The sequence below is a fragment of the Ceratosolen solmsi genome, unplaced genomic scaffold (assembly GCF_000503995.2).
Source record: "Ceratosolen solmsi marchali unplaced genomic scaffold, CerSol_1.0 scaffold41, whole genome shotgun sequence".
NCBI lineage: Eukaryota > Metazoa > Arthropoda > Insecta > Hymenoptera > Agaonidae > Ceratosolen > Ceratosolen solmsi.
The window spans coordinates 922,753-946,408 of record NW_011948424.1 but is presented as its reverse complement, the minus strand read 5'-3'; the positions used below and the strand labels follow the sequence as shown (position 1 = coordinate 946,408).

General features: G+C 27.3%; 3 protein-coding genes across 8 annotated transcripts; 1 reads left to right on the top strand and 2 right to left on the bottom strand.

Moving 5' to 3' along the window:
• The first annotated feature begins 4,662 nt into the window (after window positions 1-4,662).
• On the top strand, window positions 4,663-5,770 carry LOC105362475 (pyroglutamyl-peptidase 1). The gene is made up of 2 exons (XM_011499929.1): window positions 4,663-5,062; window positions 5,327-5,770. The coding sequence occupies exons 1-2, from the start codon at window positions 4,790-4,792 to the stop codon at window positions 5,717-5,719; spliced, it is 666 nt and encodes a 221-aa protein (XP_011498231.1). The 5' UTR covers window positions 4,663-4,789; the 3' UTR covers window positions 5,720-5,770.
• An 85-nt stretch (window positions 5,771-5,855) lies between these two features.
• IntS14 (integrator complex subunit 14) lies at window positions 5,856-8,583 on the bottom strand. The gene is made up of 6 exons (XM_011499928.1): window positions 8,247-8,583; window positions 7,840-8,164; window positions 7,478-7,689; window positions 7,122-7,376; window positions 6,646-6,981; window positions 5,856-6,091 (listed from the first exon to the last, which is right to left on the bottom strand). The coding sequence occupies exons 1-6, from the start codon at window positions 8,421-8,423 to the stop codon at window positions 5,867-5,869; spliced, it is 1,530 nt and encodes a 509-aa protein (XP_011498230.1). The 5' UTR covers window positions 8,424-8,583; the 3' UTR covers window positions 5,856-5,866.
• An 11,149-nt stretch (window positions 8,584-19,732) lies between these two features.
• On the bottom strand, window positions 19,733-23,552 carry LOC105362473 (uncharacterized). 6 transcript variants are annotated; one of them, XM_011499927.1, is made up of 4 exons: window positions 23,372-23,552; window positions 21,430-21,691; window positions 20,816-21,025; window positions 19,733-20,396 (listed from the first exon to the last, which is right to left on the bottom strand). In XM_011499927.1, the coding sequence occupies exons 2-4, from the start codon at window positions 21,682-21,684 to the stop codon at window positions 20,223-20,225; spliced, it is 639 nt and encodes a 212-aa protein (XP_011498229.1). In that variant the 5' UTR covers window positions 21,685-21,691; window positions 23,372-23,552; the 3' UTR covers window positions 19,733-20,222. The 6 variants fall into 6 exon arrangements, with proteins under 6 accessions (XP_011498229.1, XP_011498224.1, XP_011498226.1 ...); XM_011499922.1 differs by having other exon boundaries at window positions 19,733-20,450; window positions 23,372-23,551; XM_011499924.1 differs by lacking the exon at window positions 23,372-23,552 and adding an exon at window positions 22,786-23,021 and having other exon boundaries at window positions 19,733-20,450.
• Between the last annotated feature and the right edge of the window lie 104 nt (window positions 23,553-23,656).

Here is a 23,656-nt window from a genome sequence, read left to right as displayed (position 1 = left end):
TTTCTTTTCTTTTACATTTAAGTAAAATAAAAGAACCGTGTTGTTTTTTTTTTTTTTTTTTTCTTTCCCCTTTCTTTTTCTCAAGGTTCGCCTAATAAGCAAACAAAAACAAAATAAATAATGCTATCTTGAGGAAAATTTTGAACGTACCTTATTGAGAGCAATTACCCAAAAAAAAAAAAAAAAAGAAAATAAATAAAAGTAAAGACATGCGTGAATCCGTGCCTGATTCTTTCGTTCGCGGAATAAAATGTACCAGAGATAACCCGAAACTTTACTAAAATAGTCAAATAGAGCAGGCGAGAATACACGTCCCTTACATTCTAATTTTCTGTGTGTTATTTTTCTATGTTATGGAAAATAAAAAAAAAAAAAAAAATTTACTTAATAAAAGAAGCCGTAAATATTTCGAATATCATGAATCAATAATAATCTTACGAACCCAATTCTGCATAGTGTTCTTTCTATTAATAAACTAGTTTCGACAAATTATTCATTAACATGCAAAGTACGGTAATGTGGTATTCATTCGGAGTAAAACGCATGAAAAAGTAAATTACAAAAACAATATAAGTGCTTTAAGAGGGCGAGCGATTCTCCAGATCGGAATAATCGAGATGAATTCGTGTTCTCAGATCTCACGCATTACGATTTATGAAGATAGAAATATACATACACTTAGCGCTATTTTAATTAGTTGTTATAAATTAATGATCGTACTCGTACGACTATTAGTAAGTGCGACGATTTATTGATATTGAATTGGATTGTCTAACAAAGTGGAATTATATAGTTTTTAATAATAATATTCTTGTTTTTTTTTTGTAAGTTGTTTTATTTCTCCCATCGACTTATTCTTGCAAACAAAACATTTGTTGAAAAATCACCTTATCACCTACTTTTCGATTATGTATGCTATATAATTATCTATCTATTTCCGAATGCAATAATTGTGTAAAAAGTCGAGAAACATTGTTGTTGTAGTTTGTAGAGGTAAAAAAAAAAAAAAAAAAAAAAATGTGGTTAAAAGACAAAAAGGAAAAGAGTAATAAGCAAAAAACAAAAACAAAAACAACAACAACAACAACAAAGCTCCAATTATACAAGTTTAAAACTTGCGTACCGATCTATAATCCAAAGCGATATATATTTTTTAAAATAAAGAATGTGTATAAGAAATTATCATATAAAAAAATAATGAAAAAAAAACAAAAAAGAAAAAAAAATACACACCCTTGCACACATAGAGAGGCGTTTATAGTAATACGTACACAAGGCATTCTCATGTTAAAATATGTACTATTCGCGAATTTTTAGTCAATATCATTGAATTTTAGTAGAGATTTTTATTTTTTGTATTTACAATTTTTTTTCTTCTTTTTAATATAATGCAATTTTAGTGCGTTACTTAATTAAACGTTATACGTTTAATAAAGCATACGCATAATAAAAAAAAAAACGTTAATTAATGTATTATACGGTATAAATTAACTAACACTAATATCAATTATTTAACCATATCATTATTTATGCATGAGAGATAGAGAGAGAGAGTTAATGTTCGTTTAATAAATATCACGTTTAATATATTAAACGTGGAAGTCAAAAGACATTTATTACAAATTATTTCAATTATCGTTTCAATACCTTTTCATTTATTTTGACATTTACATACGCATATGCATACGTGTATATATATATATATATATATATTTTTTTTTTTCCCCATTCAATTCTGTTCGGTCGTAATTATTTGAATATTTCTTTCTCGAATATTTACAATAATGATTAAATGTCTATTTTCTGTAATATTGCATATAATAATAATTATATACAATTAAACGTAAGTGTAAGTATAAATGCACACAAATAATTCCTTTTACTTGTATATAAATACATAGTTAGAACAGGTTGTATGGTTAACCTGTTAATTAACCTTTTAGCATCTAAACAATGAATATTTTAACAGATTTGAAAATTTTCTTAAACGAAATTCAATTTTAATCGAAAAAATGTTTTATGAACATATTATAAGCAAGAGATTTGTGAGTTCGCGACTGTGCGTGTGCGTGTGCGTGCGTGTGTGTGCGCGCGCGGATGGTTGCACCTTAGTGCACTTATCAAACATGTTTTGACTAATTTCAATTATATTTTGTAATTTTAATAAAAAATAATTTAAGATTAAATCTTTTTTTTTTTTTTTTGAAGGTAATTTTTAATTTGAAATTTAATGGCGAACAAATTTTTCAATAAGAGAAATATTATTTTTCAACTTACGAGAAAAGTATATAAAGTCTTTTAACTTGAAATTCTATAAGCAAATCGAATCTTAAGATGAAAATGATAAATGTATGAAGTTGCAGTCCTGGAGTGTTAATGAAAATCGCTCATCTATTTATGTATAAAGAAATTTGCACGTCGATTATAAATGTTGTGTAAGACGCCTCGATAAACAAATCCGTGACCATTGTACGTGGGTACTACATACGTTATAACAAATATTTACATTTAAAACGTAAATCTGATAATAGAAGTGATAAGTATAATATTATTATATGACATTAGATAAAAAGAAAAAAATAATAAATATATATACATATATATATATATATATATATATATATATATATATATATATATATATATATATATATATATTGAGTCGCTGATAATTCCGAATGAGATGCAAATTTTGGTACAATAAATTAAAGAAACCTATAATTATTGTTTAAATTCTTTACATTATAAACATCGTTTTAGTAAATTTTAATTCAATATTTAACAGCTTATTTTATTTTTGTATAATTAAAAGACAGACGTTTATTATTTATTCTATTTTATTATATATATATATATATATATATGTATATATATTTATTATTTTTTTCTTTTTATCTAATGTCATATAATAATATTATACTTATCACTTCTATTATCAGATTTACGTTTTAAATGTAAATATTTGTTATAACGTATGTAGTACCCACGTACAATGGTCACGGATTTGTTTATCGAGGCGTCTTACACAACATTTATAATCGACGAAATACATACGTTTATTATTTATTCTATTTTATTATATATATATATATATATATATGTATATATTTTTTTTTTGTACGCCGGATCTATTTTTGGAGACTTTCTATTTACATATTTTTGTTAAACTCGAAAAGGTTTGATTACAATTTTCTCTATTCTACACATTTATAATTTATTGATGAAAAATAAAACAAAAAATGTATATATATATATATAAAGTAAAACAAAAAATGTATATATATATATATATACATTTTTTGTTTTATTTTTCATCAATAAATTATAAATGTGTAGAATAGAGAAAATTGTAATCAAACCTTATATATATATATATATATATATATATATATATATATATATATATATATATATATATATATATATATATATATATATATATATATATATATGTTACAGAGATTTATGAATTAGAGAAAAACATTAGAGATTCATCGTCTCTCGACACTTTACAGCACAATTAAATTCAATTTTAATGAAAACACTTTTTAAAGTTTCATAATTATTATATTAACATTTATGAGCGGTTACTTTGAGAAATATATTGTAAAGCAATTTAAATGTAAATTAAAGCGAAAAATCACTTTTTAGATCTTTTAAATAATGTAACTGTATAAACATGGAAATTATAATTTCTTTTAAGTTACTTTAAACGATATTTATCATGATAAGATAAGGGATCAGATAAAATTTTATACTAAAATATTAATATTCTAAGTAATGTTTTAGTATGTAGTGCAACAAGAAATAAATAAATTAAGGAATATTAAATCTTCTAAAGTATTTAAATTTTGTTTTTAATATCTAGAAAAGTTTTATTTTATTCGTAACAGCTTGTTCACGCATTAAAAAAAAAAATAAAAAATAGAAAAAAAAAACATTTTTTGTTAAGTAATACGTATAAGCTTTCGGCTCTTTTAATAGTTTTGAATTCGATGAAAAAAGGTAAACTTTGAAATAAGCATAAATCTCTTGCTAATTCAAATAAAATTAAGAATTTTAATTCTTTATTTTACTATTTTCACTCTTGTATTTTTAAAAATAGTTAATACGGTAATTGGCACTTCGTTAAAACAAAGCATATTTACTTTTTAACAACATAAATTTTCCGATCAATCAAACGATTAATATAACCGAGATTTAGCCCCCACGGGGATGATGATGATGATGATGATGATTATTATTATTATTATTATTATTATTATTGTTATTGTTATGACAGTAAAAAGTACGTAGGTTAACTTAACTAACCTAATGTAAAATTAACCTAGACACAAAGTAGAATAATTATATTTCCTAGACTTAAGAATAATTTAGATAATATTTATTGTAATATAAATATGATAGTGACGTATTTATTATACCGCATAAATCTTAGCAGTAATAACGGATTATGAAAAGTGTAATAAACAATTGACAACAATTAGGATTTATTTGGGATTGACAACGTATTTAAAGATAAAGGGAATTTTTCATTTATTTTAATTAACCGATTCTTAATTCTTATTTGTACTTAAGATTATCGTAATTGCACAAGTTTTGCATGAAGGAATAATAAACTTGTATGCCATGTAGTATGAAAGTACAAATTAAATAATAAATATTAAGCATGTAAAAATTTGATTTAATAAACAATAAATTTTGAAGTAATAATATACTGTTTTATCCACTATACTGTAGTACCCGTACCACTGGACAATCTTATGCCGTTTAAGTATAAAATATATGTATGACACGATTGTCATTTTACGTTGTTGTACAAGAATCCAAAAATTCGTTTAAAATGGAGAATGAAGTTCGATTAACAGTGCTGGTTACTGGATTCGGACCATTTGGATCTCATAAAATTAATGCAAGTTGGGAGGCAGTGAAACAACTTCCAGAATTATTCAAAACTCTGGGAGATTCGATGAAGATTAACTTAATTGTCGAAGAAATACCTGTTGCATACAAACAAGTGTCGTTTAAAGTGAAGGAATTATGGGAAAAATACAAGCCTTCTGTAAGTATTAATTTCGCTGGCGAATGAAACTATTATTTATTGTTGTCGATAATTTCCAAAACATTCCATTAGATTTCATAAAATAATTTATATGATTTATAATATAATTCATATGTATGCAAATCAATATATATATATATATATATATATATATATATAGCTCGATAAATATTATCGATACATTATATGGAATATTTGTTAAAATATACTAAATTATTAATAATCGTATATACAAGTTTTATTTGTTGAAACTTTGTCCTACAGATAATAATGCATGTAGGTGTGTCGAGGCTCGCTACATGCTTAGTGATCGAACGTCAAGCAAATAACAATGGCTATATCAAATCAGATATTTTTAATAATTGCCCAGAGGAAGAAGATATTGATTCTCAGATATTAAAAACTACTTGTGACGTGAAAAAAATATGCGAGGCTGTTAATAGAAAATCGGATGAAATAAATTGCAAAGCCAGTATTTCCGACGACGCAGGAAGATATTTGTGTGAATATATTTATTATCAATCGTTAAGCATAGGGGAGCCTCAAGTTTTATTTGTTCACGTTCCTGATTTACATATATATCCGAGTTCAAAAACTGCTCAAGGAATTTTAGAAATTCTCCTTTTTTTAAGCAAAACTGCAATTGAATTGAAATAGAATAAAAAATAGACTGCAGTTAAGTAGTTTTTTTTAAATTACTATGTTCAAAATTTTACAAATGTCTTTCCAAATATGCTTATTTGAAAAAGATAGAAGAAATATTTAGTCATTAGCATTAGTCATCACTCATAACAACATAATCTACTATTCTCCAGGAGTAAATTTCGTCCTAACTGGTGTTATGTTATTTTTTAGCTCGCGCGAGTATGGTTTTCTTAACATTTCAGCAACGTGTCCCATTTGAATGGTACAATCAGGATGTAAGTTTGGTGGTAATAACGTGCATTCTCTTTCAAAAATTAATGCCAATCCTTCCAACAACTCGATAAAACCTAATGATAGAGCTGCCCTACGAAGTCTATTGAGTTCCTAAAAAAAAAAAAAAAAAACGAATATAAATAAAGTTAATATTTCATCTTTAATATGTAACGACATTGACATATATCTATATATAGTGGTTATAGTTGTATATTTATTTATATTACTATTAGTTTGTATATTCTTTAAGAGGTCGTAATAAATGCATAAACATAATAATCATAAGAGTACCGAAAAATTATTAATTGCAATTATGAAAATTTAATGGATAAAATGGTTATCAAATTTTAATTCTGTTCGAGGCTTATGCCCGATTAATATACAAATTACATTCAAGATATTAATCGTTGAAAGACCTTAATTCTTCGATCGAGGAACAAGGGGAATAAATTATAAAAACTGAAAGTTCACGCTACATCGAATTATTAATAACAGTTAAATAGTTGCGAATTTAATTTCAAATTATAATTGGAATGTATCGATTGATCTACATTAGTAAATCTAGACATTAATATGTATACATTTGTAAAATTCGAAATTGAATTGAATTAAATCACATAATTTACATTATTCTAAATATAAGTCGGAATTAAAAGAAATTTTACTTTGTAAAAGTTTTGAGTTTTTTCTGGTAGTTTTCTTGCGTGCCTGAGAATTTTTTGAATGTCCGATTGCAGTCCAATTTGTCTTATCCATGACGGGGCATTCTGGGAATAGCTTCTCTTCTCCGCAGGTCTGACAGGAAAATTAGCTATTTCTCCATTTTTATTTGCAGCATCAACGGGGCCTAAATTGCGAAAATTTCCAAGCCAGGGAACTACGTCCGTGCCATGTTCCAGTACGGTCAGCATTAAATTAGATTTCTTTTTAGTATCAGCCCACGAATAAATAAATCCATACCAATCTGTGTTTAATAAACACAAAGCCGCCATATTTTCCACCTGATAATTATATTAAATCAATAATTGTCGTATATCGTACGAGTATCAATTATTTTGCTTTTGCACAAACGAATGAACAGTTGCGTACGCAAGGGTCGTTCATAAAAGTTTTATAAAAAGCTAAAGTTGTCGACGTTTACCTTTAATGCCCCATGTAATAAGACACAAAACGATGGTATTTTGCCTTCGTCGCTTACATCTTCTATATCAGAATCGTCTTCCAAGGAAATACCTTGCATACTCGACGTTTTCTCAGTAAGTAATGGCAGAACTAAATGTCTCGATATCGATGTAGGACTACCAACGTCCGCTACTGATATAAAGCCACATATCTCGATAGTTTTTGAAACGCACAGGCCCGTCAGTATATCAAAGTCTAATTTTTTAGTATAAGGCTGAAATAAGGAAAGGAACTTCAATAGAGAAATAACACGAGAGATTAAGATAAGAATAATATAAACATGAATTTGCGACGTAATATGTTTTCTTAGCTCACCATCGGTGGTGGCGATAATAATATACGAGATCCAAGATGGCCACATTTTAAATATCCTTGAAACGAAACATAATTTGTTTCGACTAGTTTTCTAAAACAGTTTGTAACGGACAATTTTGACAATTGCCCTTCGGGTACTAAAAGCATACTATCGTTTCCAGCCAAATCCACTAGCTTTTGATACAGAGGTATGGAACTTATCAAGTTTGGATCTGCGCATAAGAGGGGAAAAAAACTTTAACGTTAAAGAAATTTTTAAAATGCCAACACAATAAGTTTACTGGATTAAAAATAACTGTTGAGCATAGGCGAGCACATCAAGAATATAATTTCTTATTATACATAATATAATACTTTCTTACCCGACTGATTCGCTAAACAAACAAGACTCAGTTTGCCAGGATATATAAATGGTAATGGAAAAGGATTTGCATCTCTTGAAAAATTAAGAGAATTTAACGAATCCCCTAAGGACATTGACCCAACGCCTGGATTACCATCGGTAATTAAGATAACTTGACAAGCCGTGCTACTGCCCCACTCTGAAATTATCACATTATTTATGCCGTGTAAGGCTGACTCTATGCAAGTTTTATCGCACTCCTCTATATTCTGTAATTTTGATCTTATCAAATCGTAGTCTCTAGTAAATGGACATATAACCTCGTACAGCGATGAAAATGCAATCTAAAATAAACACATACCATGTGGAATATTTGAGTACAATCGTTAATCAATCAATAAATTGTTACAAAGACATTGTATTTACCAAGGCAACAAATTCAAGTTTTGAGTGGCTTTGCAAATAATGCAGAATAGTACTTATGCCTTGAATGGCCAAGTGATGTCTAGTCAACTGCTCGGCTTGTAAGCCTTCGCCAACATTTGCCCCAACAACCGGTCTTCGCATCGACAGAGAAACATCTAAGGCTAACACAGTAGGCATTTTCACTTTCTTTAACGATCCAATGATAACAAATATGCTTTATAACCAATTTACTTTATGAATAATATAAATAAACAATTAAGGTTATAAAATTACAATTCAACTCCTGCTTTACAGTACAAGCATACATGACGCATTAACATTTTTATTAAATTATTTGCAATTAAAAGGCTCTGTTCTTTTTTATATTTAACTTGGTAACTCTGCGGCATCATAAGACTTTTCCATCGTTCACAATACCACATATTTCACGGCATACCGGACTCACGTGTGCACACAAGCGCGCACACCAACGATTCTTTGACAACGTAAGAATTGCCTATGACTGTAGATTAATTAGCAGCACACGCTATGATTATAAATTTTGCCAACACGCGAATTTATGTATTATCCGCAGTCCCCAGTCGACACTCTAGTCTCCGTCATCCTTTACGTAGATCGTCGAGGGGACTTGACGCGGAAGACGAAAGAATGTTTTGCCCCTCGCGCTTACACCACACACTCATCGTTAATGCCGACGCACACTAACGAGGCGAGGCTTGGTTTAATCATCGTCCACTCTTAATGATTATGTGCACGTGGTCCATGAAGTCGATACTTGGATTACATTTGTCGAATGATGGAGAGTCTGGAAGTTGAAGGGTCGAATCTCCTCGTTAATGGATAAGTTAATGGTCCGCCAATTTATTAACACGCGCCCTTTGATTTTATTAGACACGTATGGGTAAATAATAGAAGGAAAAATAGAAACAAATTACAATTGTCAGTACATTATTGCTTTGTACTCGGTGTAGCGATAGATTTTTGAAAATTTTGAAATTTGAAAATTATAATTAAAGCAATGGTACGGAAGTAGTATATTGTCTCAAACAACAATAACGACAATTTATTTATTTATAATATATTGTCTTGCTATGTCGTAATAATTGCATATAACGTGGTGGTAATTTTCTATGTAAAATATTATCGAAATATGTTATTGATTTGAAAATCTTCTACGGACTTTTTTCAAATGGTAACCAACTGAAAACATTTGCTTGAATATAATTATTATTAATCATATAATGACTCGATGTTAATAAATCAAAAATAAATTCGCTTTATCATACATTAATATAAAGTATCTCTTTGTAATAAGAGTTTCGAGCATCGAAGTTATCCATTTCCTATTAATTCGTTTTTCTTTACCTACATGAACTTCAAAAATATACGACTATTTGATATATTAAGTTTATAAGTTAATTAAGCAAACGAATCTATTTTATGTAAATGTTTAATATAATATTTGTAATACATTTATCAATGTAAAATCATGATAAGTGCAATTATACGTTACGTAGTATATTTAAAAATGCAATCGAGGCCTACGAGATATCCCGACAAAATGCAGTTTTCACAAAATATAAAAAAGCTTTAAGCGCACAATTCAACTACATTTACAACCTTACGAAGAATTATTGTTATTAAAATCTTAATTAACTATATAATCAACTATAAAAGTTACGTTTCGTGATCAAACTTTTTTCAATGCTATTTAAAAATCGATCTTAATAGTTTACCATTAATTTTGAAAAATTTATGGTCGCTATGTCTTTATTTAGGTATCCCGTAATATGTTGGACTTTGCAATACATCGGAATGTTATTATAATGAGGGCAAAAGTTGATGTGTACATATTCAATATTTATTGCTAAATTACCGTGACTAAACACCTAAAATACCGTCTTACTAATTTTTTTTTTTGTTTTTTTTTTTTGAACACTTCATAGATGCAAAGAAGCTTTTATTTTTAAAAAAAAAAAAAAAAAAAAAAAAAATTAATAATTGGAACGATTAAATGCAAGTAAAAAACAAGTGAATTAAATACAACATTTTTCACAATCAATTATAAAATATAATTTTAAACAAAATATTTTTTTTAACCAATTGTGAAAGGTTTTGACTGGAAAGTTGGACATGAATGGCAAATACTTTTAAATCAATTATTATTCTTGAAATTAAAATAAAGGTATTTTTCATATAAATTCAAGGTTTAATAAAATTCAAAATTCGTCTTAATTTTTAATACAAATATTAACATATTTTAGTAAATATTTTCTAAATTGCATCTAGTTAAACATTTTACGGAATGAATATACAATTAATGTTTTAGAAATATGAGATTTTTAAATATAGCACAATGACATAAATATTTAAAGAATAATACAGTACTATTGTTAAATATTTTATTCAATATTGTATTTAATTTTACTTTGCTTTGCTTTAATTATAATAGTTAATTAATCATTAATACTTAATATAATACTGTATATGAGCATTAAAATTCAATGTAAAAACATTAATTTTTTTTTTTTTCAATTAAAATTAATGCATACCAATATTTATAATGCGAAATACCTTCTTATATACGCATACTTTAAATAAAATAAAAGTGACATTTTTACGTTTAAAAATTTGTTCATAAATGCACGTTAAAATATTATTTATTTATTTTTTTTTTATATAAATATTTAGCCTTTATATTGCAAATTTCAGCAACATTTCCATATTTAAAAGGTAATTCGAGATATATTTAACAATGTCCTCTTTTACCTTACAAGAACGTAATATTACTTTTTAGAGCACTTTTGAAAATATTTTTTAATCAATATTTAATTTAAAAAAAAAAAAAAAAAAAAAAAAAAAAAATCATTTTAATATATGTAAATTAATAATTCAAACGATTCAACATATATATATTTACATGTAAGATATTTCAAGTATTTAAAAATATTGAAAAATATCGTATTAAAGAAATATTTATGTATACATTCATTCACATGATGCCTATAAAAATGATAAATTAAAAATGTTTAATCAATCGACAGTTTATCGAAGTTAATACATACGTCTGTGATTTAGTATACATGCACATACTATTATTATTGTTTAATTACAGGTAATATAATTATTGAACACATATTGATAGAATATTTTTGCAATTATGTGATACACATTTACCATATACAATATCCTCTATGTACCGATGTACTTATTAAAATTAACAAGATTTGTAAATATTCGAAAAAACATTAATAATGTATTTATTTATTTATACTAATCGTAATACTGTTATGGTTGATTATACTTATATTAAGTTCATTACGAATTTGTAAAGAAACGTAAAATATTATAATGTAGAAACATGAATAGTCGATTTGAAAGATGAAACGTTGTTTAAAACCACGAAGGCATAATTTTCATGTTAATTGTTATAAGATAATGGGAACAACTACCGCAATACATGGATCCATAAAAAAATTGAGAATCAGTAAAATGAAAAAGTCATTGAAATGTGGAGTGTGGCAAGTTCACTACGGTGTGTCGCTCGGTGTATTTTTTTTTTTTTTTTTTTTTCATGGGTTTTGAAATGGTGATGAAACGAAATTCTACCAAAATTAGTTAAAGGAAACATTATTGAAAACAATGAATTAAAACTAATGATCTGAAAAGTTTTTCTTTTTTTTTATTTAATTTCTTAGTGAGCGTACATGTAATGTAATTGAAAGAATAACAAAATCATTCTCTTAGGAGAGTGAGTTAATCGCATTAATAAATTATTTCTAAAAAAATAAACTCAAGGAGAAATGCCGTCAAACCATATCCAATGGTATTTGGCTCATAAAGCAAAAATCTCTACAATTTATATTGTTTGATATGAACAAAATTAATTTACTTTTCATTTATTCATATTGCATATTAAGCACGTAAATGCTTTTGTCTAATCATATCAAGTACACGTCACTTAAGAATGTGCTTTGTATATTCAAAAGAAGAACGATTTTTTCTTCATAATCACCTTTATACATTTGATTTAATGAAAATTTTTTATTTTATGCATTACAATTTCATCGATAAATTAAAGATTCTCATATTGAGTTGAGTAAGTAGTGAGAAAATCGAAGTCTCCGTTAGGCATTGAAGTAATAGGTTACGTCATGCAATTTTGTTATCACAATTATATCCCTGCATAAATGTAAAAATATAGTGAATAAAATTATAATTTTAATAGTCATTTAGTAATCTTAGACATTAGTAAGCTGAAAAGGTAATTGACCCAACAATCTCTATATTTATCATTCTTTAAAAGATGTTGAACTCGACAGCTAATTATTTTGAAGAATTTCGCGACACGAAGAAGTCTACTTTAAATTACCCTATTTTGCTATTAAAAAAACAAAAACAAAAAAAACAAAAAAAAAAACAAAAAAAAAACAAAAAAAAAAAACAAAAAAAAAATGGTTTTTAATATATAAAATCATAAAGTATATTAATCGACCGACGAGATAGATTTCATTAATAGCTTACCAACAATAGATGTGCAATAAATCATGATGTCAGCATTAGCGGAACGAAGAAAGTTATAAAAATAGCGATCGAGTGATTTCTTCTTCGATTACTCCTCGTGCATTTAATAGCATCAGAAAACGTTGCTTGAACAATAATCGGGATTTTTAATAAGAAAAGGCTGTAAAATATAAAACACAGCCATTTAAAACGAGTATTGAAAATAGTAAAATACTCATTTTTACTGAAACAGAATATAAGACAGCATTTAAAATGTTAAAAACAAAGTTTTAAAATCATTTTCTCCTCGTGCGTCGTGATAAATACATTTTTATAACGAGATCACTCGCTCGACGTATTCATTATATCAGTGATATACTTTAATACTTAAATCCTAGGTTTAATAAAATAATAAATGGACGATTACAATTAATCATGTATTTTTTTTTTTAGGGAACAAAAATTAAGATACTTTTGTGTTTAATTCATAAAAACAATATCTTTACCATTCTTGGAGAATTAATAATGACAATTTATAGTTACATTGTGAAATAGCTTTATACCATTTTATACTCGCAATAATCATTTATACTCTTAATATATACAATTGTCTCATAATATTTAGTTAAAATAAGTTTTTATTACTATCAATAAGCCTATCTATCTTAAGTCTTAAAATAATAAAGTTAAAGCAAAAATCATTAAAAATAAATCTTAATAATAATAACAACAACAACAACAACAACAACAATAACAACAATAATAATAAAAGAAGATTCGTCAAGGATTTAGGAAGCAATATTTTTTTTTTTATCCCGTGAGATAATAGTAATGCTTATTAAAAATTGGTTACTTGTACTTCGAATTTTCCAATTACGAAAGCCAGTATTTTCAAAATTTGATTTTCCATGTTCTCAAACAATTATCCTGATATGAATTTACTGAAATAAAATTTACTTTCAATACATTTATAATACAATTATTTTATTATAGAGTTTCCTTCGATTAAGTGTCAATGTAATTTTTAAAACAATTCGATAGCAATTATTATATCTTCAATTTTTCGTATATTTTTTTTCAAGAATCACTTAATCATTATGCAAGTTATTTGTATAGAATAGATTTGTATTTGTTAAAAATAAATTTCATAATATTTTATTTCTTACCAAGTACTAATAAATACACGAATATAGCAGTAATTACGTGATATTGAAATTAAAGTTGAATTAAAGTTTATAAGCATTATTATATCTTCATTAAATTAAAATCATATTCATCAGGACAATAAATAAAGCATTACATTACGTTTCAGTCGTTTTAATTCTTTTCCTTAATTTTTTTGTTTCGTTTGTTTTTGTTTTTCTTGACATAATAAAAGTACATAAAACCAATAAATGTAAAATATATATGAACAACTTTGCCGACAAGATATAATATTCTTAGAAGGTGTGCAATTTAATCGGCTATTTTACAATAATGGACGGAGTGAACAAATTATACAGTTGTACGTACGGCCTTGCAATAGCTGGAATATAAAACAATTAGCTTATGTACGAAATACACAAATTCCAAGACGGATTAAAAAGCATTTTTAAGATATATAAACGTAATTTCGTTTTATCATTTTCTTGCGTAATAACGTTATTATTTATTATTATAAATGAGTACGAAAAACTGGGCTTGAAAAGAAAAAGAGTATTTATTAAAAAAATTCAGACATGTATTTTCATAAGGGTATAAAAATACTAGTAAAAGTTGATATTATATTATTTATAAATAATCTTTAAGATAAATCATCGGTTAAGTGCTTCGATAAAATAACATTTCTATATTAAAAAGAAAGATATTGAAAAACAAAAACAAAAACCAATTATAATAACGTTTTTCTTCCTTATTTGATAATGTCAATTAATTTTATTAAATACTCTCAAACTCTCAACAATATTATTGAATGAGCTGAATTTTTTAAACAAATTATTATTCTCTATTATTATCACATATTTTTCCAGGACGATGAAATTTTTTTTTTTTTTTTTATTTTTTTATTTTACATTTACTTTAAATAAACATTGAATAAGAATAATTTTTCGCGAGTATTTTTTTATAACATTATTACATTGTGGTGTTACATTTTACATTTTACATTTTTCTTTAATTCGTCATATTTCAATTATGTTTAATATAAATAAATGTTCAAAGCTTTTATTTTTATCATTCGTTAATTCTAATGAATTAAAATATCAATGCTTGACTTTGTGTTTACATTTAATTCGTTGAAAATTTCATTTTTGTAAGACATATTTTGATTGCTGCTATCAATTTTACAATAAATTTGTTAATAAATTGTCTAATTTAGGAGCAAATTTATGAGCAAATACAATTGTTCTTTCAAATACATGGCATATGATGTATTTATTGTTATTTTAGCATTCATTGTTAGAATATCAAATTTTCCTGATTGTCTTTGCTTAGCTCAAAATATTCCTTACGTAGATTTTACTTGTATGAATATTTTCATAAAATTTAAATAATCTTATATCCACAATTTTGCAAGTAGCTTGTGCCGGTAGACTATAATTTCTACTTAACAAATGCACTTTATTACTTATAAATGACAGACAGGTGTTTTTTTTTTTTTTTTTTTTTTTTTTTTTTTTTTTTTTATATATATATATAATAGTAATGTTTAAAATAATCGTAGTACTATTTTGGACTTAGTATGGTAATATAAGATCAAAACGAAAAAGAAAATTTGAAAAAACAAAATTATCTCCTAAGTACGTTAATAAAATTGTTTTTTTTTTTTTTTTTTTTGCAACATTTCAATGCTTTCGTCCTTTCTTACTTTATTATATAATACTATTCATCATGGTCTAAAAAATATATTTTCTACAATTAGTCTTTAGATGGAGATTGAAAAAATTGCGCTCATAATTTAATCGATCGCTTTTTAAGATATTTGAGATCTTTATATGTATATAATTGTAAATATGTTGTAAAATAAGCATAGATGATATTAAGAGACTCTCTGAATAATATATATGCTAATTACATACGCGCATAGATTTAATAAAAATCAAATGTAAAATCATAAAATTTGTTTTATTTCAAATGCACAGCGTAGAGCATTACAGGATTTTTTTTTTTTTTTTTCATTCATCTTGCCTGAGCGCATAACTAAGAAATAATGTATAATAATAAGTCATGAATTAGTCATTTAATAATATTATCTATATACAATTGTTATACTTACAAAGTCTTCAATAATTACTTCAATGATTTATATAAATAGTGAGTCCAAATTTTAAAGAAAATCTTTCAAGAAATGCTATTTTAAATTTTACGTCAACACAAAATCGTAATATTTATTTTTAAAATAAATTTTAGTTTTTGGAGTAATTATTGATCTTTTATTTTTTTTATTTATTTATTTATTTTTTCGTTTTAATGTACATACATTCAAAATTATTTCTTCGTATTGTATTAAGTTAGCTTTATTTTTCTTCTTTAAGATGATATTAACAATTGAATCAGGGATGGGTTATTTGCTTTTTACAACACTTTCTATGTTTTAAGTAGGAGTTACATTATTTATTTGAAAATAGTTTTACCAAAAAATTTGTTTAGACTGTATATAAAAAAAAAAAAAAAAAAAAAAAAAAAAAAAATATATATATATATATATATATATATGCAGTAGGTTTAAAAAAATTTTTTTTTGTATAATTTAACGAATACTATGAAATAAATATTAATTTATAAATGTATAAATTAATTTTGTTCACGTTCTATTCGTTTCTCAATGAAATCTCCATTAATTCAGAAAAAGAAACTTAATTTTACGAATGAAGAAGGTATTGCAGTTATTTTCATTTTCAGAAGAATAATATAAAATATTAAAGTGACATGACAATAATTATATTAATAATCAGTATTATTCGACTTATATTCTTTGACATTATGTTGCGTTAAATTTGAAATCTGTGCATAGATGACTGCCAATTAGTACGTAGCTTGCAAGAAACTTTCACATTTTTATAGTCTATGAAGAATTTTAAGTCTATTAGGCTCTTCATAATCCTAATCTCAAATACCTTATTATAGTATAGATAGTTTAGAAAATTCTACAACTATAAATGCAACTACGGTCATACGATCTACAATTGTATTTTTGCAAACTTTTTACATGCCCCCCCCCCTCCTCCCCTCCCCTCGTATTGTATTAGACAGTCTTTTAAAATGACAAATGTCAATACAATATTATTTCTACCTTTTTAAAGACTAATTAATTAGATTATTATAATAATAACACTCCAACTTTTCATTAAGCATCGATCAGCTTATGGATATTATTATGCTTGTGCTTAATTAAATGTCTTCGTATTATTAAATTCAAATTGCATATTGGTAATTTAAGAGTAAAATATTGCTTAATTTTCGTTTTAAATGCAAGCGAAAATTCAAAATCCTCGTATCACAAAATTATTTTTGCACATCAATTTGATTATAGTATAAAGTGCTTCGCCAATATACAAGTTCTAAAATTCATAATTTTGTTTAGGCCTTTCAATTAAAAAAAAAATATTTACATAAGCTAGGCCTTTTTGTCGAAGATCATTCTTTCTTTCTTTCTTTCTTTCTTTCTTTCTTTCTTTCTTTCTTTATACGGAGGTAATGACATCTACCAATGGCATGTTTGACTTTATTTCGAGGGATGAATCACTTCACACCAAGATATAATGAAATCGAAATTACATCGATATGTCCCTAGCGGCATTGAGTCCCATTAAGAGATAAGATGTTTAACGTTTTGCCAAATACATGTATGAGCAAGAGTGCCAACTATCGAGAGGATGGGCCAAGGATCAGGAAGGCAATTACCTAGCCAAGGCACAAAATTCTGACAAACGCAGGAATTTCAAAACATGATCTGGGGAAGGTGTCGTTGAATTAATGTCACGCATAAGATGCCTGAAGAAATTAAATGTATCTTGAAAAAGATCTAACAAGCACTACCATAAAATTAACACCTCTTCCCAGAAATTCAGACTTGCTTGGAAACTAGAGTTTAACAATATTGAATCTATATACCTCTTGTTTTGCTTATGAGGCGCAACTTAACAAAAGAATATAAATCAGGAGCATAAGATGCTCTCTTTATTTATTTATTCTTGGATGCTGAACACAAATGAACACGCGTCTATAAATGTCAACGATTAATTAAGTTATGAATACTAACAAAGAAGCATTTTGAGTGCCAAGTAAATGAGAATTATCAAGATTTTTAGTACTCTTTGTAAAATTCTAATTGTTTGAATATTAAATTTCCATCTAAACAATCTATTTTTTGAGTCTCATTTAATGTATTGAAAATTGATTATAATATGTGAAATAAACTATCTACCCATCGAATAAATTATTGCTTGTTAAGCTAAATCATAATTTAATTTTTGGAAAATTGAATTTGTTAGAAATTTTATTTTATTCATTCAGTCACGCAGTTAATAAAAATACATTTTCTTAAAAAGTTGTTCATGTAGAATACATTGAGCATATAAAAAGAAGAAAAAAAAATTATATTTGCACGATAAAAATAAATATATCAGTGGTTAAGCTTAAGCTGTTTTAAGTTTTTAAATGTTTAAGATATCAAAGGATCGTATTTACAAAAATAATTATACATTTTTTAAAAATAACATCATTCAATGATTAGTAATTGCGAAAAGTTGAACAATTTATTAATGTATTGTAAGATAAAAATAAATATTTAGTCACAAAAGTTTATTAATTATTAATCAGCCATGTTAGAATTGAACAAATTAAATAAATTCCTAAACCTTTGTATTTATTACATAATATTTATAGTATTTGTATTTTATGAATGCTTTTGTAAAATTAACTGGAATTAAGTGTAATTTTAATATCCGTGATATTAATTTGACATTAATTATTAGCAAAATGCATTATTCTATTTGTATATTTAAAATTAACGTTTCTATTAATTATTTGATCGATAAAGTTCCAGTGTAATATTATACCGTCAGTAACACGGTGCACCAAATATTAAATTGCAAGAAGCTACATACGCATGTATATATATATATATATATATATATATGCCTGTGTGCGTGCGTGTGGCCACGTATGCATGCACACGCAAGATATCTTTAAATTATCTTTTTGACAGACATGATTTTTATTCATATTTCATTAACAATTATAAGCTTAACCGCATTAATATATATATATATATATAATCAACATCAGATCTATAATTCACTAATTTAAATCAAATTCAAAATAAATGAAGAGAACGAGGCAGTCATAATTCTTTTATTACAATTTTCGAAAGCAATATAATTCGCGAGTATGATACCGTTGAATTTATATCACAAAGCTTAAAATTATTTTATTAATTATTAATTATTTAATATTCCAACACAGCTTTTGATTGATTTGGATAAAAACTCGTTTTATTTTTAAAAAAATTTCATACTTTTTAAACCAGTGTTTTTTAAACCAATACATTTAATGAAAATTTTTTTTTAAGGTACCTTAAAATACATTTCAAAATTTTTAATTTTATTTGTGTCTCTTTCCAAGAGAAAAAAAATCTTGAAAAATACCCTTTTTTACCACTCTACATGAAAAAATCTTTAAGCAATGAACAATTATTTTAAATTAATACAGCAAATTGTATAAAACTAAATAACTTATATTACATAATCCAAATAATTATACCATTTTTTAACTTAAATAATTATAAATTTCATTTCTGTATATGTTAATGAAAATTATATATAATATAATGTTATTTTTATTAATTGCTATTACTAAAATATGATATAAAAATATGTAATAATAAAAATGTAAAAAATAATTGTACAAAGTATAAAAGAGAAAAGAACATAAATTTTACACTGTAAAAAGATTTGAATCAAAACGAACAACTGAAATTCAATGATCCAATCTAATTATTTTCATTATTTTCCTTATTTAGTTTCATCAATTTTGTCTTTTACTTTCATTTATTAATAGATTTCGCTAGATGGGTAGATATGTTTACAACATTCTTCTACTCGATACAGATATATTAATTAAATATGAAAAGGCTTTATATCAATTTGAAAATCCGATATACCTAATATAAATATATACACGAAAGCGCTTCCGAAGCTGTCCGTTATGTTGTAATGTCAATAATTAAAAATTTTTATGCAACGATATGTGCATGTATGTACTAAAAACACAATATTTCAAATAAATATATCTTGCCATAAACATAGATATAAATAAGAATTTGTTGCAAAATATCATTAGATCTTACATTAAAATAAATGTGTAGTTAAGCTAACTTTCCAACCTCGTGAACCCATCCCCAATCTTCGACTATCTGCTTACACGGGTCAATGAAGAAAAGAAGGGGAAAAAGAAATTGACCTCGCGACGCCTGTTCGTCCATATGGCTCTCACTCAGCCAGACAATTGATTAGTAATCGTACTCGCCCCCGTGGTCTGCTGCGAGTCTTGCATTAGGGTGTGTGTTTCCTCCTCCTGGTCCGATAGTGGAATTGCAGTGGATATTTCGAGATTGTTGGTTTGCTTCGATTTCAATTGACTGGGCAGCTCGGTTAGTACTGGCCCGTACTGCGAAGTGGAACCCACCAGCAAGTCAGTCGATGGATTCAAACCGCCCAACATCTTTATATTCAATAGCAACGCGCATTATAACATAAAGTTGAAAGAAAAATGGGAAGGAGGGTTGGTTGCAAGAACAGCGATAAAATAAAAATGTAAAAGCACAGAAAAGCAGTTACAAATATAATAAATTTTTCTCTTTTCATCCGGATGAATCAAGCTCAATTGCTTTTTAAATTTTACATAATTTATCAATATGTTCGAATCATATTGCTTTTTGTATCACAGTTTGTATCACAGTTTGTATCATTGAAGCAATTGAAAAATTTACTTGCATAATAATTTCAAATTTGTATTCCATTCTTTTTTAATATTATAATTTTATAAAAGTAATCAAGCTTGAGCATTCATAATGAATTTACGCATACCTGACCACTGTTACTTATCATTCCACCTCTAGGTGATTTGCCACGTCGGAAGAAACGTAACCAAGCCCAAATACCACCTAGAAGAATACCAAATAGCATCATCGCAGCACCAACTGCCGTAAGTGTATCGATGTCATAACTTGAATGTTCTTTAATTTCTGTCGTTGTGTCCTTTGATGGAACGGTGCTATATTGATATGGGATTCCAACCTGCGATTAAAATACAAAATGAATTAGAATGACTCGAATGAAATTGTTTAGACATTAAAGTCAAAGAATAGTAAAGTCGGGTGAAGTAAAGTAAATAATACAGCAATTTAAAGTTAAACTTTTAATAAAAATGCTTTCTCAATGTTTTATTTTAATTTTTACTACTTCATAAATAATTAATATTTTCAAATTAAATTCAACCATTTCACAATTTTTATTTAAAAATTATTTTACAAAGCGATTGAAATATTCTAGAATTATGACAAGTTATTGATATCTGAGTTGGAAAGAGTTTCTTAGATATCATTTATTCGAAGCTTCATAGCATCAAGAATTTCTTTTGTGAAAATACAACATTTGTTTATATTATTTATAATTATTAAAAATCATTTATCAAATATTACCTCAACCGATTCCTTTTCTTGAACGATTGGCTTTGGATCTGGCGATAATAAACTTGCTAGAAACATTCCATGCCCGATAATAAATGTTGCTACAGCAACTGAAATTAACACCCACTCAAGACAAGTTTTTAGCTCGTATTTGTGCCTAGACATGAGCCTTGAGAAATTACTCCTTATTCCAAATCTGCCACCATCTCGTGTGTCGTAAGCATAGCCCACAGTAGTGGGTTGATATACTGCTCCGCTTTCAGGCATTTTGCTACTGTGTACACAAAATTAGTACTTACAATTAGCTATGATTTTTCATTACTATTAAGCGATACTTATACAATAATATCGACAACTATATTATAATTGTTATACCAAACATTTCATTGCATATTAATTTATTTAAATATGTAAGGTAAAATCAAAATGAATCGAGTTAAATTTATTTAAGTTTAATCGATCTGACTTTAGCTATACTCTTATAACTACAGAATTCAGCGGCCCTTTTCGACAATTGTAAATTACTGCAACGACATTTATCTAATCAATTTATAAACTAATTATTTTTCTACTTTCAATATGCATGCGTACGCTTGTGTAACAGTTGTATCTCACTGATAATAATGCAGTCTACAAAAGATTGGTTTCATTAATGATTTACTCTATTCCGAGTTATTATCAGTAAATGTTGCGTTAAGATTACATTATCACAGTATGTACGTTAAATGAATGTGAAATGAAATTGAATATTATATTATACCATCGAACGCAAAGGGACACACTGCAGTTTTGAACTACATACTGCTTTTGTAAATTTATAATGCCGATTAATATCGGCTGAATCTTACTTTATCCATACAGATATTGGTATTAAAACTCAATGTGTAAAAGCATAACGTAGCATAACGAAGAAAGTATTTTGCTAAAATAACGCATTATAAATACTTCGGAATAGAGCCAAAATTAGTCTCTGAAAAATATTGCAAAACTTTTGTATTTTTATATTCTCAATGTTCGACATGCATCATGCCGTCGCACCTATGCATCTCTCGTCTCTGTCGTGATGTCTCTCCGACGTATATCTCGACACATTCACATAAACAAAAAAAAACAAAAAAAAAACATTTTCTACGCAAAAACTCATCACAATTTATGTAATCATCATTAATAACGGACAGATAAATTCTGCGGAGACAAGTCGCAGAACTTCTAACTTCGTTCAAAACAAACATGAAGATCCTTCGGACAATCGTATTTCATCATTCGGAAAGTGCTGTCGTCGAGGAGTTGCTAGCAGTCGAATCGACTACTAACTAAGCAAGAAAAATTACGAATTTATGATAAAAATGTAATGCCAATATAATATACCGTGGACGTACGAAATCTGGTTAATACGAATCCTAGGCTAATATCGTTGTTGCTCTGCAGTACGGGACGCAGAGGTGAAACTAATCCAACTAATCGTGGGAAGAAGAGGCTCTGCTCTTGGCCTTTATGTTCCAATGTATGCTTCTCTCTTCAATAATACCATCCAACAACCAAGCTCATGCCGTTTCCCGGCTGCAAGCGCTCTTTCTCCTTCTCTTTAGTCGCTTGGCAATTTGGCGATTTGGCGATTTGGCGATTCGGCGATTCGGCGATTCGACGATTCTTTAACCAAATACGACGCTAATTAATCACTATTGCGAGGCGCGACCGAGGCATATCGATATAACCGTTGAGAACACCTCCAATCTGCCTACGTATGCCACTGCGCTACCCGAGCCTTCTGCTCTTTTTCCACTTTCGATTGGATATCGTAGCCGAACCAGCGGCACCTCTCAGACACACGCTCTCAAGGTCAAAGTTATACTACTTCTCTCGAGCAATATATCAAGCTCTAGATAGGTCTGCAACAACCCCCTACAAAACACAAAACTCAAAAGTCCAATCGACTGGCCTCGCCTCTTCTTACCTTCGGAGCGCCTTTACAATGCGACGGACGATCTATTATGATTATTGTAACATCCACTTCCTTATTTCAACCGTATGCTATTTAGAGCTGGTTTCGACGATGGTCGCGCATGGCCAATGCCAAGTCTCGGCGGCAGCGGGGATACACAATGGAAGATAATGCCCGAGGCACCTCGGATCACGTAGCGAGAGAGACTTTTTGAATAAAAAAATTCGAACGCACGTTCGGTTAGGGAGAAGCGCGCCTGCGTGTTAGTGTGGCGTGGGGCGGGTGGTGGACGCCGGG